Source organism: Rattus rattus, chromosome 7 (assembly GCF_011064425.1).
Source record: "Rattus rattus isolate New Zealand chromosome 7, Rrattus_CSIRO_v1, whole genome shotgun sequence".
Taxonomy (NCBI): Eukaryota; Metazoa; Chordata; class Mammalia; order Rodentia; family Muridae; genus Rattus; species Rattus rattus.
Window position 1 is genome coordinate 17881425 of NC_046160.1, and position 20115 is coordinate 17901539.

At 42.9% G+C, this 20115-nt stretch overlaps 1 protein-coding gene across 4 annotated transcripts in view; it reads right to left on the bottom strand.

Moving 5' to 3' along the window:
• Positions 1–9340: 9340 nt before the first annotated feature.
• Positions 9341–20115, bottom strand: part of Ltbp1 (latent transforming growth factor beta binding protein 1) — a 205497-nt gene continuing 194722 nt past the window's right edge. For all 4 annotated transcript variants that reach the window (XM_032908911.1, XM_032908912.1, XM_032908910.1 and 1 more), the window contains 3 exons: positions 16361–16483; positions 11092–11241; positions 9341–10304 (listed from right to left, as the gene is read on the bottom strand). In XM_032908911.1, coding sequence (XP_032764802.1) covers positions 10123–10304; positions 11092–11241; positions 16361–16483 — 455 coding nt within the window. In that variant the 3' untranslated portion in view covers positions 9341–10122. The remainder of the gene's footprint in view (positions 10305–11091; positions 11242–16360; positions 16484–20115) is intronic.

Genomic DNA, 20115 nt, shown 5'->3' on the forward strand with positions numbered 1-20115 from the left:
TTTTAAATAACTTTTATAACTGGCAAATATCACCACTCTACTTGGAGTCAATGACTAACAAGCAGGCAGCTTCTCTAACCAGAATTTTAACTCAAAATTCCCATGGAACCTTCATTAAGAGAATATGGGTATCCTGAAATACTTAATAAAACATTATATCTTTATACCATCTTTTAAACAAATAAACTAAATTAAATTATTTTCCAAACAACTTTTGTTAAAGAAGCAGGAAGCTTCTAATCTCTAATTTTCTGTGTTCAGGGTAGCCTGAACTTTTCACAGCAGGGGACCTAGAACCTGCAAGCAGACTGCCTCTGTTTCTTTTGTTAAGGTTCCTGCACTTGAGACATCATGTGACTCAACATGGTGCTGGCCCCCTCTGATTTAGAAAATAAAACTTTCTCAGACTGAAAATCTTAAACTTTTAGTGGATTCTTGCCTAACGCATTGTGTCACCTGTTGCGGTAAATATTAAAAAATACCTGAAACTTTTATCCTGTGCTAGTGCCAGCACAAGTGGGGCCACATGGTACTGTGGGGTACATTTATCTCAGCAGTGGGTGGTTCTAGTGCATCACCATTACACACTAGTTCCCTGGTACTCTCTCACCCAGGTGGTCTGCGAGCCATGCTGGTCCCTAGGGTTCGTTCTGGCACCAGAGGGCCATATGGAACTAACCATAATTTATCTCTGGTTAGCATTTCTCCCAGTGGCTCTCTACTAGCCCCAAACGCTCAGGTTCTAGCTACTCAGTAAAATCAGGGCTCTAGAAGTCCAGCATGGGGCTGGCCTATCACAGCTCCCCACCACAGACTCTGCCCACACTTCCAACAACTGCCCCTTGGTAGTTGCGGTACTATCTCCTAACTACCCAGTGAAACCATGACTCAATAAGCTATAATTTATCAATCAGATTTACGCATTAAATTCTCAATCTACAATATATCCATACAATAAACTCACAACCAAATGATAAAGATATAAACCGCCCACCTAGATAAGATAAATTTACCTGTAGAAATCCATTCCTTAAGAAATATACATAATTACCTAGGGCCATTTAAGACCACCCAGATCTGGGTCTTTCTTCTCTGTCTCCATCTTGATTCTCCTCCCTTCTGCTCCTCCCTCTCCATCTAAAACCTCTGTTTGTACCCCCCTTCCTTTTTGTCCAATGACAGGCCTCGTTTTAGCTTCTGTCTGCCTTCACCTGCACAACGACATCAACCTACACCTCTGTTTTACTGTTTTCTTATTTTATTGTTCTTTGATAGTTTGATAGATGTATAGAAAGGATGTTAGTCATTTGCATGCTCCATTACCCTTTATTATTCCTTTTCCTTCTGCTGAAACCATTCTTCTCCCCAAAGTACATGTGCCCCCACTTCACGTCTTTTTATGTGTGTGTTTAATTAGAGTTGCTTGCATGAACATAAGTGGAAGGTCACTTGAGCCTGGGCTATCCCATTGAGGACAGTAACATCCTTTCTCCCAGCCACCATTAACTGTCAATAGTCTCCTAGTGATGGGTGGTACCTCATGAGCCCTCCCCAATCCCATGACAAAATGTTGAGCCCAGACTTCTGCAGGTTTTACACAGGTGACCATAACTACAATGAGTTCATGAGTGCAATGGCCACAGATGATGACACCAATTGGAAAGGACTTTGCCATGGGACTCAGTGCTGGGCTAATGTAACATCATACTAATAAGATCCTCACAGCTTGATCCTGAATCCTGCCTATGGATGGACCCTCTGGAACACAAGAAGCACCAGTCTCTCAAACTTCTATTACAACTGGCTTGTAGGTGATCCTAGGCATGAGTTTACCTGAGCAACAGAGAACCATATCAGTGTATGTCTTGGTCCTAGGTAAGTGCTATTCTGACCTTAGGCAGAATGTGGGCTCAGAATATGAAACAACTTGGTGGTTTTGGTAACAGCAATTAGGACATAAGAACTTGGAGATGGTTTATCCATGATAAGTATGGCCAAAGCTAGTTAGTCAGAGCCCCACAAGCCAGTAACCTTGGATAAGGCATACAGGGCTCATGCGACTGTAAGGAACAGCCTTGAGGAGACAGGCTACTGCATACAGACATCCTGATTTTGTTGTTGTTGTTGTTGTTGTTGTTGTTGTTGTTGTTGTTGTTGTTGTTGTTGTTGTGTTTGGTCAGTTGGTTGGTTTTCTGAACAGGTACTAACAGTAAAGTTGGAACAAACTTGGATTTATTTTCCTTTAGTACTGAAATACTGACAATATACCAGCAGTAAACTCTCAGAAAATCTGGACGTGGACACAACACAGTGTTGAAATAGCATGACTATGGGCTTGGAGAAGAGCAACATTTGGCTTAGGGTTTTGGTAAAGGAGGGGACAAACAAAACCAGATTAAGCAATCTGGACCAGATGATGTTGCCCAGCAACAAGCATCAAGAACTTTCAGGAAACCATGACCTCACCTCAGAAGGTGCCAGAAACTGACCCAAGGGCGAAAAGTGTATGCAAGTTCTCAGAGACTTTAAAACAGCACTTTTAAGGCAACTCATGAAGCTTAAAACACATAGAAACATTTCAATAGATGGAAGCAATTTTTAAAGATTCAAATTCTTCAAAAGAAAACTACACTCAGTAAAAGCAATGAAAGGCAGTGGGGCAGATCAAACAGAAGAAAAAATGACCTTGAAGATGGTTCTTTAAAATATACAGTTGGAGGAGAAAGAAAGATAAAGTTGAGAGAGTATTAAATGAGCAAATATTTCATTTATGGGGCTCAAGAAAATTAAAGAATGACAAAAAGGTAGTAGTTTTATTCAAAGAAATAATAGTACTTAAGGGTGTACTTTAGTGGTGGAACACTTGTCTGGCATGCAGGAGACCCTGGGTTCAATCTTCAAGACTAGGTTGAATGGATGGCAGGGATAACAGAAAATTTTCTCATAGAGAAGGATACACATACCTAGGTTCGGGTCACCAGCAAACTTTAACTCAACAAAATGTAACCCTAGGCATTTTATAATTGAACTCTCAAAGGGGAATGATAAATAATAGATTCTCAAGGCTATAAAAGGAAATAAATGAACAACACAAATGTTTCCCAATTCATCCAACAGCATACATCTCAGTGGAAACTTCACAGTGTAGGAGGAAGGGACATGGGACTTTCACAGTTATGAATGAAAAGACTCTTAGGCAAGAATATTTTACCTGAAGAGCTACCCTTTATAAATGATAGAGAGCCAGTTGGTAGGGGCACACACCTTTAATTCCAGCACTTGGGAGGCAAAGGCAGGCAGATCTCTGTGAATTTCAGGCCAGCCTGGTCTACAGAGTGAGTTCCAGAATAGCTAAGGCTACACAGAGAAACCCTGGCTTTAAAACCAACCAACTAACCAACCAAATAAACAAACAACACACCAAAAAGAAAGGAAAAATAAATGACAGAAATAAAGACAACATCAAATAAAAGTTGACCGAGGGAATATTTCTTCACCAGATCAATTCTACAAGAATGTTTAAAGAATGTTTAAAGATTAAAGAATGCTCTTTAAGAGCTAGAGAGATGGCTCATCCATTAAAGACTAGATCAAAACCAAGAAGGGAGGCTCCTCAGCCTGAGAGATGTTAATGAGTAAGAAGAAAATGGGAACTGATTATAAAAACCACAAAGAATTTAAACCCAAAAGATACCTTCCATGGTTAGAAAAAATCACTCCCAGAGCTGTAAGGTTCTGGCTGGAATTCTGTGTCATAGGTAGATTACTTCATTAAAACTTGTTGGCCAGTAATGTCCTTGAGGGCCCACAAACCATACAGGTCTTGCCACTGCTGTCGATTGTATGCTAGAAATACACTAGATAGTACAATTGTGTTGCTTAAGGTACCACACACTTTTGTTGCAGGACAAAGAAATCAAGCTGGGACCGAGCTGGAAGCTCTCCTACCTTTATATAACTTGTTGAGTTTCAAAATGTCACAAGGCATCATGCAGTCGGCTTGCTAGCAAATGTCCTATTAAGTTATTTACTTTTCATACTACTCTACCAGCATACCAGTGAGATAACTGCACTGGACCAGCAATGGCACAACTGTTATTGATATATCCAACGGTTTTCTGGTTAGGTTTAAGGCTCATTCCATAGGAGGAAATCCATGTTTGGTACTGTAATCCAGCACAAAACTCTGTAACTGCCAAGGTCCTAGCAGTCAACGGGGACAATATTCCTACTGTTTTGCTAAATGGGTTTAATGTGGCTATTAAGTTTCTTTCTACACAGTTGTGTGTATGTCCATATATTATTACCATTATCCGTATTGGGTTGGAAAGGAACTTTCCTTTTTCAGTGAATAATGGTTACTGTGGAAATTCATAGCCAGTCAAGTGCTGAGAATGACAATTCTTATGGCATGGTGGTCCAATGATCAGCCCAAATGGGAAAAAATAATCATATATCTATAATATCTTCTTTGAGTTTCAGCGGGCATCCCAGAAGAGCAGAAAGAGTGTAAGAGTCAAGGGAAGGGGTGGGTGTCGTGGAACTCTGCCCTCTGCACATGACCGAGCTGTTGTTGTGAAACCAGATATGATAACGTGAGACCCTCACCAGATCGGGCCCACTAACATTCCTTTATGAAGGCAGAAGAAACTCATGAGATACACGAGGCCTTCCCTCTCCCTGAGGATATAGAAGTTGTTAACAATATGTGGAAAAGGGACATCTTTCTCTTTTTTATTTTTTTAATTGGATTTTTAAATTTACATTTCAAATGTTATCCCTTTTCCCAGTTTCCCATCCATAAACCCTGAATCCCATCCCTCCTCCCTCTGCTTCTATGAGGGTGTTCCCCCACCCACCTCCCCACCCTGATATTCCCCAACACTGAGACATCAAGCCTTGACAGGAACAAGGTCTTCTTCTCCCATTTGTGACCAACAAGGCCATCCTCTGCTACATATGCAGCTGGAGCCATGGGTCTGCCCTTGTGTACTCTTTGGATGGTGGTTTTGTCCCTGGGAGCTCTGGTTGGTTGGTATTGTTGTTCTTATGGGGTTGCAAATGCCTTCAGCTCTTTCAATCCTTTCTCTAACTCCTCCAATGGGGACCTCATTCTCAGTTCAACAGTTGGCTGCTAGCATTTGCCTCTGTATTTGTCATGCTCTGGCAGAGCCTCTCAGGGGACAGCTATATCAGGCAAGGAGACCCTTTTTAAGTGCCATAGGTCCCTGTAATATCGGCACTGCTCCTGTAAGTAACCCTCACGTAAGGAAATGTCAGCTTGCCACACTGAATGGCATAGAATCATTTATTTCTTGGTCTCTAGTTTATTTTTGCTCTGATATTTGCCATCTGTCGCTTCTACTAATTTTGAGTTTGGTCTATTCTTGCTTTTTTAAAATCTTCAAGGCCCATTGTTACATTGTGCATTTGCAATCTTTCTCTTCATTCCACTGTCTCCTCTCTGTGCAGTTATTAATGAGGAGAGCTTCTTTTGTGTGTGTGTGTGTGTGTGTGTGTGTGTGTGTGTGTGTGTGTGTGTGTACAGGTTTATAATTGAAAATTTTACTACATTTAAAAAGTTATATTAATAGGTAGGGGCTCATTTCTGTCATTTTCTTCCTTTTCTCCTAGTTATTTTGAATACCCCCTATTTCTGTTTCTTTTCTCCCTTATCTTTATAGTAATATGATTCATGCACTGATAATATTTGGTCCATCTGTTTCTCTCCTGTGTGATTTATTTTCTTTGGACTTGATATTTATATGCTAGTAAATTTAGATTAGAACTCTCTTAAGTATCTTTTTAAAAGCTGGTCAGCTGTTTATGAGGCCCCGCACTACTGTGCTGTCTTGAAATGACTTTATTTTTACTTCACTTCTGAAGGCTAGTGTTATCGAGAGTCAAACCACAGTCTTAGTGGTTCCAGGGCTTAGAATATCTCATCCCCTTCCTTCCAAGCCTACATAGACTTTCTTGACCATGTGCTGCTGTCAAAAACTGATCAGGCCATCAATGGGGCTGGCTGACATGAAAAATGAAAGAGAAATGGCAGCAATAATTATGGCACTCATCTCTGAAATGTCACTGAAGCACTTTGCTAAGTATGGTATTATGGTCAAGCCTGAGCAAATGCCTTTCACGGCTCTCTTTGGCAGCATATGCCATGAGACAGATGGCACGAAAACTTTTACAATCTGTAACTTTCATTGAGGGTAGCGTTTGCCTGAAAATGAGCAGAAAAAAGAAGGTATGTGGGTCAGAGAAAAACTGCTCAGGGCTCTCCCTGGCTGAGTACACCATAATGTGGAGGATACTTGAGACCTCTCTCTCTCTCTCTCTCTCTCTCTCTCTCTCTCTCTCTCTCTCTCTCTCTCTCCCTCTCTCTCTCTCTCTCTCTCTCTCTCTCTCTCTCTCTCTCTCTCTCTCTCTCTCTCTCTCAGCATTCTGCTTCAGTGAGGGCAGAAGCTCTGAGTCCCCATGTTACCTTCTTACCCTGTCAGCCATAAGACTCTAAGCACAGTCCAATGGAGGAGTGGTGATGGGAACTGTGTGAGTGCTGGCCTTCAGTCCTAACAGGAAATGGGTCTAACCATGGCTGGCCATGCCCTTGGTCTGAGAGGGCAAGCTCCCCTACCTCCTAGACCTAACTCATCCCCATATGGAAACACCGATCTCCTACCCTGCCAAGCACCCAGGAGGTTTAGACTATATTCATTCTTCTGGGCCAAGATGAGTTTGTAAGGGAGCTGTAGCTCCGTGCCATCGCCATGGAATCTCAGAGATGGAAATAGTGAGAGGTTTGTGAAGCCCAGAGAAATCTCAACTTAGTATCTCACTTCTTAAGGTAGGTCCGAGCATATGACACTTGGATGTCTTGGGAGATGATGCAAAAACCCTTTCCCAAAGGGAGAACAGTGCACAGATTTCAAGTTGCTTTTCTCAGTGAGCCACAAGTATGTGAGAATTTTATTTCTCTTTTTATATTGTTTGAGTCTCGTGGTCTTAGAAAGTTCTGAAGCCTTATTTTCAGTGTTCTCTATATAGACTCTCGACAGATAGATAGATAGATAGATAGATAGATAGATAGATAGATAGATAGATAGATAGATAGATAGATAGATAGATAGATAGATAATAGATAGATATAGATAGATGATAGATAGATAGATAAATAGATAGATGATAGATAGATAGAGATAGATAGATGATAGATAGGTAGATAGATAGATAGATAGATATAGATAGGTAGATAGATAGATGATAGATAGATGATAGATAATAGATAGATGATAGATGATAGATAGATAGATAGATAGATAGATAGATAGATAGATAGATAGATAGATAGATAGACAGACAGATAGATTTGTTACTTTGCTTATTGCTAAAGGAGTTGAGTGCAGGACATCTGTTTTCTGCCATCTTAAATCTAACAATGGTGCTGTTTAAGAGTAGAACATTCTGTTCGCAGATAGTCTCCACAAAGTAGTTCACCAACACTGATTTCCACACTAAATTCTTACACTATTGGTTCAATACTATACTTATAACCTTTAGGTCAAATATATCAGAATTTTGAACAAAGAACATAATTTAGGGTCAGAAGTTTATCTGCTTGTATGAGATTATAATATAAATTTTAAAAATTGAGTGTGATATTTGTGTATAGATGCAGATGTGTGGGTAGAGATGTATGTGCATGCCTATGGAAACCAGAGGACAACCTTGGGTGTTTTTTTTTAATTTTGTGGGTTTTATTGTTGTCTCACCCCCCCCCCACACACACACCTTAACATGGTTTCTCTGGGTAACAGTCCTTGCTGTCCTGGAACTTGCTCTGTAGGTCAGGGTGGCTTTGAACGCACATAGATCCACCTGCCTATGTCTCCCAAGTGCTGGAATTAAAGGTTTGGGCCATCACACACCTAATTTTGTTCACCTTGTTCTTAAGACAGGCTCTCTCACTGGCCTGGAGCTTGCCCAGTGGGCTAGCCTAGATGACGTAGCAAGCCCTAGGAATCTGCCTGTCTCCTTACCCAGCACTGGGATTACAAGAACATGCCTCTATGCCTGGGAATCGAATGTTTGTCCTTATGCTTGTGTGAGACCTCTCTCAAGCCCTCAAGCATCCTTCCTTGAGAGAGAACCCAACCATTTCTCCTACATGAAGATCAGCTGAAACTTTGGAGTTAGTTCAGATGTTAAGTTTCTACGCAGCTTTAGTACTGCATTAACCTTTCTCTTGCTGCAAACTTAGTCACATCAAGCAACACTCAATTATCTTACAGTTCAATAGGTGAGAGGTTCACGCAGGGTCACTGGATTGAAATCAAGGTATCAGGTATACACAGTGCTGTCCTCATTTCTAGATTGTCTATGAAGAGCCCTCTCCTTGTCCTGCCTGGCTCCCACTAGCTGTCCATATCTTTGGTCCATGACCTTTACCAGTTGGTGGTGAGATGAAGCACTTTCATGCTGTACCTGACCTCTTTCCTGTTACATTTTCATAACTCCGTTCTTTCTGTCTTGCCACTTTTAAGGTTCCAAGGACACCCCTGCTGATTACATAGTAACAATACTCAGATAATCCAAGATCATCTTCCTCTTTGGGGCCAGGTGACTTGGCAGACTTCCCTTTATTATGACAGATTCCAAAGGTTAGAAGATCTCTATCTTTAAGGTATAATCACTTTGCCTGCTACAGACATTAAAAGACAAGGGCCTCCCAAGAAAATGTTCACTGGGGGAATTTTCCATGGGATCTGCTGAGGCACAGTTTGTTAATACCGTGAAACAGCTATCGTTGCTAGGGGTAGTTCATAAGAGAGCAGGGCTGGGACTTTGAAAGGTCTTGTTTGTTCACTATTCCTGTTATACAAGTCTGCATTGGTTGTCTGGAAAGGCCTTGAGAAAGTATTATAGACAGGTGGGTGGGTTGACAACAGAAGTTTATTTCCTCAGAATTCTGGACTAGGGGTCAAGATCTGTGGCAGGGTTCACTTCCCTGAGGCCTTCCAGCCCTCTTCAAGTTAATTTTTCTCTGTATGTGTCCTTACTTCCTTGTCACCTAGGGACACCCATACTCTTGGATTACTGTTCTCCTGTAACTTTCATTTCCTCCTTAGAGATCGGGTCTCCAAGGAGAGTCCATGTATCCTAAAGCCTGGGTGTTCGACACTTCGATGTGAAACTTAAGAGAGAAATGGCCAACCTGTAACAGCAACTAACCAGTCTTAACTTACAGGAGCCTAACTCAATGGAGGACCGCTGGTTAAGAAATAAGAGCTGGGGGAGCTCTTATGGCGAAGTGTACAACTTCTTCCACACTCAGGTTTTGTTTTTTTTCTACAAAAATGGCGATTTTATTTTCTTATAACATACAATGGTAAATATTTTGGTGGGGGGATTTCAGGTTTTTAAATTTTTCTGGGTTGACTTTACACAACACAGTGCTAATAAACGCTAAGAAACTCCTCCATTTCCACCCAAGTAAGGGATCCAATTGACAGGCAATCCGATAATACATTGAAAATAAAGGTGTTTTCCCACCCACTCCAAATGTAGATAAAAGTTTAACAGTCACTGCCTGCTCCACAGGACAGACAATTTGTTTTTCAAAGTCTCCGGACCAAGGGACAGCACAACCCTGTGTCATACTTATAATACAGTTTAACAATACTTTATCAAAGATGTTTGCACTTGAGATTATCGCTGAAGAAAAAATGGTGGCTGGGGATCTGCACAGCACAGAGAAGACTCATATAAAACATCGTCACCACTATTTAAAAGCCAAATTTAAGCAATAGTAAAAAAAAAAAAATCAAAACAAGATAATAATACAACCTCTGTTTAAAATGACAGCCGCGTCCTGCCTCTTTTCCATTGAATTTTACATATGAACAGACAATATATACTGGGTTTTTGAGGAAATGTCCATTTGGTCTGTCGCACCTCTCAGGCTCCTACTCCATCCGCTCACTTTCTTTGTGGGTTCGCGCAACTCCACGTTGTTTCTATCTTTGCCATGGTCTGGATTAGGTGCAGTGTCTCAAGTATACCTCTCTCCCTTTTCCTTTACACAGTGCAGAGTATATGGGCATAGGTTATGTAGCTTCTCCTTCACTCCAGGTCACTGTCTTTGTCTAAATTCAAAGCGGTGTTCAGTGGTGTACAGTAGTTGGGCTTGTCGGACGGTACGTAGCCTGGTAGACACACGCATTTGTAGGAGCCTTCTGTGTTAATGCACTTGGCGTTCTTGCAGAGAGACATTCGATTATTCAGCTCGCTGCATTCATTTACATCTGCAATAAACCAAACCACAGGTCAGCAGTCTTCAATGGTACACCACTCACCAGCGACACGCGTGTGCCATCCTGGGTACTGTCCCTAGTTCTTGGCCACAGAAACCAGAGAGTTTCCTCATTTTTATCTCTCTCAGTATATAAGATAAGCCTTTCTATATATTAAAATGGGTGATGAGGGAGAGTCTAGAATTGCCCTGTTACTTAATATAATGTCAACATTTTGTTGGCTTGATATTTAATATACCCAAGCCACAGATTTTCAAAGATTTTTATCCTAATTAACTGCTCGGGAAGCTGCCTATTTTCTAGTTGCCTTCAGTCTCTTATATTCGTCTCACACATTCAGGGAAACCATTACTGAATTGTCAAAATTTAAATCCAAAAGTCAAAGTAATTACTTGAGACATTTTGGCTTTTTTGGGGGTGGGGGGCAGGGCTGGAGGTAGAGCTTCATTTGTGGTACAGTTCTTGACTAGCAGGCTCAAAGCCCTGGGATTCAGTCTCTGACTGTGAGGAAAACACAACACTAAGGCTTCTTATATAGTGTGATAACTATGCAATTTAGCTGTCGTAGAAATACAGGCTACACCATTGACTTCCTTAACTGTTTTTGTGCACAGTCCTGTGACACAAAGCATCATTACACGTAATGAATATTTCCAGAACGTTTTTCATCGTCCCAAACCACAACCCCACCCATCTATCTGACACATACTCAGCTGACCAGAGCCGGTCACAGGGGATGCCAGGAAAAGAGTCTTTCAACAGACACTCTCATTCTTACCAACACAGGTCATCTTGGCCATATCCAGATGATATCCATCGAAGCAATCGCAAGTATAACCTTCCTGAACCCTCACACAGCGGCCATTTTCACAGCCATTGAGGATGCCACATTCCTCAGCCTGTAGCTCCTCAAAGCTGTTTAGAAAGCCTACAAGGCAAAGGCAGAAGCTGGTTACAAGTGTTTGTCCTTCCACCCTATGGAAAACCGAACGATTATTATTACTTAAGATCTGGTGTATTTTCTATATCTGCTTTATATTCTTTAATGTTAGCTTTAGAATTTGCAATCAAGTATACCTGTACCCAGTGTTAAGCATAAAATGATGCAATTTTTATATGAACCAGCCCACTCTCTGAATTCCAATGCTGTATACTAAAACCACATAACTTAAGAAAGCAAGCATGGGTTTGAGTTTTTTTCTTTCTAACTAGGAAATATGGGACTTTTTGAACATTTTACATGAATTTCCAGCAAGGCAGATGTCTGAAAGTCTTCTGGGATGGGATCCTTGGACTTCCTGACCAGAGTTCTGTAGGCATTTTCTAAGAGGGCTTCTGGGATGCAGTGCAGTGGAGTTGTAGGAAAAAAAAAGAGCTAGACAAACTGTTCCCTGTGGAGTCTGTGTTCTCTGTAGGGAGCCTTCCGAAAGAGCCCAAAGGATAAAATCCATGGAAGCCCATCTTAATAAATGGGAAGGTACGTCAGACTTGTGTTTAGAAGAAAGGACAAAACAAAGAAGCTCTTGTTTGGCTCTTTTCATAGTTTAGACACTAACTCTGAAACCATTTGAGACATCTAGAGTTTTAACAATATAAAAACAATGTGGCCAGCCATGAAAGTGTTGATCTGTCTTCCTAGAGAGGGAAGTTGTAAATATAAACACATCATGCCCTAAGAACACTTTCACAGGTTATCTTTCTCCCCAAAGGGAGATAACAGGGCCTCTGAGGTAATTCTCCAACAGAACTGCAGGGGGCAGCAAAATATTGTTGCTATGCAGGGCTAGGAGGTCTTAATTTTGCACTAAACACCCACTTTAGAAAATAACACATCCAGGAGAGCCCCTTCCCACGCTTTAAAGAGGGAAAGAAACAGGCCATTAAGAAATAGCAGACACATAAAGGTGATTAGAGAAATACAGATTGGAAGTGAAATCAAAGCATTTTCAAATCCAGTGTATTGCAAATTGCAAAACAATTTCACCTTCATAATTTGCAAGATTACATTGTATTACGGGAATTAAAATGTACCGTTAACAACTGGAACTCAAGACCTCTTAAAAACACTTCCGGGTTCTTTTTCTCTGGGTGGAGCCTCTCAGAGGACAGTTATGCTAGACTCCTATTTGCTAGCATAACAGAGTTCATCAATATTGATTGCCCACAGGATGGGTCTCAAATTGGGCTGGTTATTGATTGACCTTCCCCTCAGTCTCTGCTCCACCTTTGTCCCTACATTTCTTTTAGACAGGACAAATTTTGGGTGGAAAGTTTTGTGGGTGGGTTGGTACTCTTATCCTTCCACTGGGAGTCCTACAGGAGGTGACCTCTTCGGGTATCCCCACTGTTACGTATCTCAGCTAAGGTCACCTGAATTGATTCCTAGGAGCATCCTCCAACCCAGGAATCTCTAGGAAGTGCCAGAGACACTTCTGGATTCTAAACCTAGTAGGCAGCCCCTGCTCGAAATCTGATGTAGTATCTGTTTATATAAATGAACACTACTACATCCTATGGCTGTAGTAACCCCCTGTGGCTATTTTTGTGATGCTATGGCAGAGCTGAGTGGCTACGACAGAGACCATGTGGCCTGCAAAGTGCCATATCTAGCTGTAGTGGGTTGGCCTGATGCTGCCTGCATTCTCACGTTAATACTGAGCCCCCAAGACTGCTTGCTCCAGAGACTAGAGAGTCTGCACTTGGACACAAAGTGACCTTGCCCTCAAGTTATTTCCGATTGGTAAATAAAGATGCCAACAGCCAATAGCTGGGCAGAAGAGATATAGGTGGGGTTTGGGTTTCCTGGGTTTGGGATCAGAGGAGGACCACGGGGAAGAGAAGAAGATGCAGGAGGAAGAAAGAGAAGCCATGTAGGTTAGGTGAGCCATAATAGCACAGAGGGTATGTATCTTCCAGCTCTTGTGTTGTTTAAGGCTTTTGTAAATATGAAAGCTGTGTGTGTCTTTTATACAGGAACTAAAGGGTCAAAGGTGGGGTAGAAACCCCAGGTCAGGATTAAATAATTTCTACAACATCTAGCCTTCCAGAAAAACACAGGGTGATCTCTGCACTCATGAATTCCAGTTTGGGAAATCCTGCTCAAACTGAAGATAATGCAGACCACAAACCATGAAGGCAATAAGAGCTCTCACTTAGACTTTCTTCCGTCACTGGCCACTCAGCATGGTCCCTTCTGTGGCAGGGCCAGAAGCCCTTGCTACCAGGGAGTAGGCAGGGCTGGGGAGAAGTTTCTACTACACAGGCTGATTAAAGGCCTTTGCGAAATCAAATCCAGAGATCAAAACCCACAAGACAACTCTCCGTGTTACTAAGTAGGAGCTTAGTGTGACGCCAACATCGGTGATGACATTTGTGAGTTGAAAGGAGCTTCAGAGTCTTGTTGGCACTGAAGAGAACTTCAGGAGAGTTCATCATGGAAAGTTGTGGAATGTGAACTGTTATCATGCATCAGAGGCTACACACAAGCTATGTGGGGTCAGGGTTGCTTAGAGACTTACCTACTATTTCTGGATTTGTGAGCTTTCTTTGGATCTTGCTATTTCTCCCCTGTTCTTTTAAAGGAGAAGGCTTACTGATCTATAGCCTTCACTGTAATGCAGTGTGACCATAGTCTTGGGGTTGTGGATGTATTCAGGCCTGTTCTGTGAAGTGACTCAGGGTCATGTCTTATTGGTAAAAAGCAAGACTACTAGGTCTAGGAATGAGACACTAGTTATCTTGGGAAGGCCTGGGAAAGGACAGCAGGAACCTTCTAGAATTGTTTTATACTTGACTTTGGAGAGGGGATCATATAAGGATGTGATAATCAACCTGGCTGGAGTGGCAGAATTATGGCATTCTTAATTCTGCTAGATGATCAGATTACAGCAACCTTTGAAGGAGTCAAGGGCATGTCATCTCAGAGTGCTCCAACTTGACTCTGTCAAGCCAAAGTCACTTAAGGAACAGTTTACCTCTGATCATGCTACCCAGCTTCCCTTGCCCTAGTCCTACCAAATGGTAAAAGTTCTCCAGCGATGGAAAACCTTCACACACTCAAGCTGTTCAATAGCCTTGGACAAGAAGGCCTGTAGTTGGGGTGGCAGCAAATGCAAGTACTTGGAAGTAACTTACCTTCCAGTAACTTCTTACCACTTCCCCCTCCCCACCTATAAGTCTTTCAGGAGGTCAATAGAACTTACTATCTATCTTATCATAGTATTAAATATTCCTGTGTCCTTACTTATTCACAAATTCATTGTTCATTGTCTAAAAGCCTCAAAGCAGCATGTACTGGCCATGTCTTTAAACTTCCTTCTTGTGTTGTGAATTCTGCACGTATGTGAAAATGCAATTAGACTTTGTGCTTTTTCTTTCATTCATTGTTCTGTTGGAGTCTTAGATCCAACCAAAGAGCTCAAAGAAGAACAGAAGATGAAAAGAATATCTGCCATTCCTAAATGTAAGGAAAGAAGGAAAAGCCCCTTTTACTCAGTGGAAATAACACCCAATACAACTATTTGGTTTCAGACCCCAGGACAGGGGACTGAGGTACATATTTTACACATTAAAACAGACATGGTCTCCAGCTTCTCCCAGCATCCCTCAGTCACTGGCATACCCTGCCACTAACCTTGAACTTTCCAGCCTAGGGTCTGGGCTGCACTTTTCCAGAGACTCTTTCCTATATAAACCAGACATTTCGGGCACTTGTTCTCTTGTTCTCTCTCTCTCTCTCTCTCTCTCTCTCTCTCTCTCTCTCTCTCTCTCTCTCTCTCTCTCTCCCTCCTCCTCCCATCCCTCCCTCCCATCCTCTCCCCTCCCTCCTCTCTCTCTCCTCAACTCTCTCCCTCTCTCTCTCTCCCTCACCCTCCTCTCCTCGCCTCCCTGTCTCTCTTTTCTTCTCCTTCCACCCCTCATAGGACTCCTGGCCTCAATCCTTGGGGCCAGTGAATGTTCCCAAAAGCAGCTTCCCAATAAATCTGCCTTTAATATAATATAATCTGGCTTGGATTGGTTCATTTCACTGGTGGCAGAGAAATAACCCATCAGATGGTGTCGAAACCAAACAGCTATAAATTGCTGTGTGCTACTCCAAGGCTACTGCCACATGGTGGCCTCTGGAAACAGATGGCAGGGCCTGGAAGAACAAAAGACTCCCCAGTATTCTGTAACTATGATGCAGTCCTAAAATCTTAGCCTCATGGCCCATGATCTCATGAGGAACCAGTGTGTGGGGATGTGGTACAGCTGCTCGAGTGGGGTGCATCACTCATGACATGAGAACGGTCCCTGAATTAGCCTTTCTCTCACTATTACTCTGCAGCCTACACCCCAGCCAGCCAGCTGCCATTTTTCATTCTGAACCGCTGTGTTTTCAAACCTTACTCTTCCCTATTTAAAAGCACAGATGTGTCTCCGGTGGAAACAGAGTTTCTGTGTGTGGTTACCTCACACAGGACCCTCTGTCTGTAGGCTGTGGGGAATTTCCTTTCTAGAGGGGACATTATTTTTACTCTTGCCTTCCCCATGAAAGCTCTGCTCACAAATCCAGAAAAAGCTGACACCCATCACTTCTTACTTAATAAATCCCCTCACAAGTGGATCCTAAAAATCCATTTCTGACCAAGAAGGTTTTTTCTTTTTGACCACCCACTCTAAAATCCTTGTAAAGATCAACTTGGTGTGCAGAACATTTGTCATCTTGTGGGGAATTGGAACTGGACCATGACTTAATATGAAAGGGTATGATTGAGCTGTAACAATTGTAACAATAAGATAATTTTCATTACTTTAAGGAAAATAAATATAATAGTCCATTATGCAATATTAATCTTGGAATCCAGTGATTCTTAGTCAGAACAGCAAGCTACATAACCCAAAGAGATTATAAAACCAGCCTGCTGGGTCCCACCCAGATATTCTGATGGGTAGGTTTAGACCAAGACCCACAGATCTGCATTTGGAACAATTTCTCACGGATCATATTTTGAAAACACTGAGTAATCTTGATCCATAGCTTAACGTGATTGAATGAGTGTGCTTACGATCCTGAATGAAGTAAGGGTCTGTTTCTGGGCCATACTGTTCACTGAAGTCCACCAACGCATCCCGTCCATATGGTCGCCGCCGTCCTGTCACAGGGATGTTGCACAGCTGGGCATAGTCATCTGAGAGGGAAAGGACACTGTTGGGTTACATTAGACACGCACACATCTCAGAGCAGTGATCTGGGCATCGCACACCATACAGAAGCATCTCGAATGTGCCTGGGTATTTCTCTATGTGAGATGGGCACATACACACACTAAATACTAGGATAGAGCATAAATAAGGTTCTCAAATAATGACCTAAAGGAGCTGATGATTTTCAAAACCGTTTGCAAATACTAGAACACACACACACACACACACACACACACACACACACACACACACACACACAGAGCTATCTTAGAATACATCGGGCCTCCTGGAAGAGTAGCTATATCCAAGCCTAATATGTATTATCACAAAAATATAAAACATAAGTAGTCTGTGTAGTAAGTGAAAAACGCATGTCTATAGGAAAAATGGATCACTGGCGTTCATAACATGAGACGGCAGCATCTGCGAATTCTCAGCTTTAATCCAGCAGCTGCTCCTCTAATTGTCTAACACTGTGGAATTCTCCAGGCCCCATCACAGGATCACATCATGATGGACGTCACAGCAAGGATGAGTACAGTGGTAGCATAGCAATAAGGAACTAATGACCACATACTGCTTGCTCTGTCAAACGCTGTTGTAAGCACTTAATCAACACCCGATTCACAAAAGCATTTGCCGTTCTTAGAGAGGTTGCTACCACCCCCATTTTACCCATGCAGACACAAAGGCAGAAAGGTCACATCTCAGCTACTACCCAGCAGCACCAAATCTAAGTCCATGGGCAGGCTACAGGGCTTTCTTCAAGTGCTGTCCCCTCAGCATTTCTGGAACACTGGGCTTTATTTGCTCTTCACCTCCAGCTGCCACTTCCTGCAGCCACATCCCCATTCCAAGATGACCAGCCCAGAATGGTTGGATTCCTAACCTCAACTCCCCAATAAAGCCTTGGGATCTTGGTTCTTCACTCTGCCACCCCCAACTCCTGAGGGTGGGTGGGTAGTGAGGTCTGGTCTGTTGTTATGCACGGTAATGCTAAATTCCATACCAGAAAGTATAGTCTTATGAGTGAATTCTCACGTTTGCAAGCTTTTGTTGGGCAAACCTTGTTCCTTAATTTAGAACTATGGGTTAAATAAAAAAAAATGGCTTGTCCATTACTGGAGGTAACCCCTATTCTATTTTTCTATCTGTTGGCCTAGTTATCTCCCCAGTGATGTCCCTCAAATACTTGCTGTTTCTCCTGGTCATGTGCTCATCTCCTCTCCTGGCACCTTCTCCTCTGTCTACTCATGGTCTCTCTTCTCCTCTCCACCCTCAACCAGGTAATTCAAATGCCACCCACCTCTAATCCCTCCAGTAATTGTGTAATTGTAGCTGTGATTTAAATGCATGCCATGATTTTAGGCTCTTTTCTACACTTGATGGCCATTGTTTGGAAAGTCGAGAGAAAAAGGCATTGGCTGAATGCATGATTACAGAGAATGTATTCTTCAAGTATAGTGACTAGCACTTGGTGAAGTCTGAGTTTCCGAGAGGTCAACCACTCTGCCAGGATGACTTAGAGGCTGCCAGGTACTGGGCTACCTGACTGAGTAGGCAATCTTACCACCCAAGGCAATACTTACTCAAGGGTTCCAGTTTGTTTCCTCCTATATACAGTTGAAGAATAACACTGTCTAGCAAGAAGGCTCAGCCATTAAAGGCACTTTCCACTAAGCCTGATGACCGACGTTAAATACTGGGATCCAAATGGTAGAAGGAGAGAACTGACTCCTACAAGCTGTCCTCAGACTCCTATGGGACTGTGAAAGGCACCCTCGTTCCTGGTTGAGTTAAGGCTCCAAACCCCAGTGACCCTGAAGGGACGGTAAGCGCTTCGCCTCGTTCTGGGGCACAAGGCCCCTGTCACTAGCCACAGCTCCCCATAGACTTGTGGCCTTCGGTCATGCAAGGGCAATGCCCCAAGCCCCCCCACAGGTAGAGAAAGTGACCAAGGCTCAAGACAGATCTCCATTTTAATGAGATACCTAAAGGCCTGGAGGACTTAGCCAATAAACTCCCCTTCCCAGACACTCCTCCCTGCAAACAGTATTTCACCTTAGGCCCACCATGAGAAATGGGGTATGGTTTTGCTCATTTACCTTATGCCATGACAACAAATGCCTTAAAGCCATGGACCTCCTCTTTTCGTCAGGATCTGCTGTGGGGAGCCATAGAGAAGGCCTTCGCCAACAGAGCCACCATCTAGTCTTCGTAGAAGGCCTCTCTATACTCCTAGCCATGACCACCACCAAGCCCAAGCCGGCTGCTAAGCCAAGTCCAAGCTCAAGCCAACTGCCATCAAGCCAAGGACTCTCTCCCCACGAGACCAGACCGAGCTTCCCTTCTTCCTCTCACCCCACCCCCTCGGCCCCAGACTAGGTCCAGCCTGCAGGGGTGGGGGATGGGGGATGGAGGGAGCACTCCATTCTCAGCTCTTCCGTGGCTCACAGTGGCACCTGGGTGTCCAAGAGTCTGAGAACCATAGAGCCCCGGCCTAGCTGCAGGGACTCTTGAACCAGCTCTAGCTGTCCTGCACCTAAGAATGCGCTCCCCCATCCCCTGGAGCAGTGTCCCGGGGCTTCCCTACATCCGCCTGGCGACAGAGTCCAGTAAGCTTGGTCAAATGTCCCACGTCCTGCCTTACCAAGTGGTCATGTCCTGTAGTGGAGCAAACGCAGGACCCATACAACCCTACAGACTCCTATAAATGTGCACTGTAGTTCACACACACTCACTCTTTCTCTAAATAAACAACTCTAAGGAAATAGCTAGTGTGACCTGTAAAGGCTCGCTTTCATCCCTGGATGGAGGGCGAAGAGTCAAAGCCCACACACTCTGAGAATACCACCAGAGAAAACAGTAAGGCCTCAGAACACACTGAGCCATAGGATAGGGCAGGAATCCCTTCGCCCCCAACCCCTCTCCTCATGTACAAACACACTAGAAACAACATCCAGACCCCCCAGACGGTCCCAACACTTTACACGAAACCATTCTGTGCAATGAAGTATTAATTTCATTAAGGAAATAACAGAGCCTGGAACAAGACTCGAGTCAAAAACAAAAACAAAAACAAAAACAAAAAGAAAAAAAGAAAAACAAACAAGCCAAAAAACCAGCTTCAAATAGAGCACAGAACACAGTCAGTTCTGCATTATTAACGTTTGAAAAGCATGAAGCGCTTCCCTTTGAGACCAGAATTGTTCAAATGGTTACAAGTTTTAAGAACTGAGGTCATTTCTCTCAATATATATATATATATTTGCTGTACATCTCAAAGGGAGGATATCTTTCAATATTTTATAGCCAAGCTACAGTGTGATTAATATTAATAGTGAATATTAAAAATGGATCAATTCATATACTCAGTTTGGAAGGCATAATCCAAAGATGGCTGAGTATTCTCCCCTGGGATGTCTGTCAGCTGTCAGGGAGCCCGACTGAGACTTGAGGATGCCAGTGACACAGAAAGAACCTGGGTAGTGTTGTTTGGCTTCAAGCCTGGGCTCTCCTCCACAAAGCGGGGGGGTGACTGACTGCTGCAAGCATTCACCTTCTCTCCAGGTCACGAGAGAGTCCTCAGGTAGGAGTGAAAAGGAGGGGTGGTGAG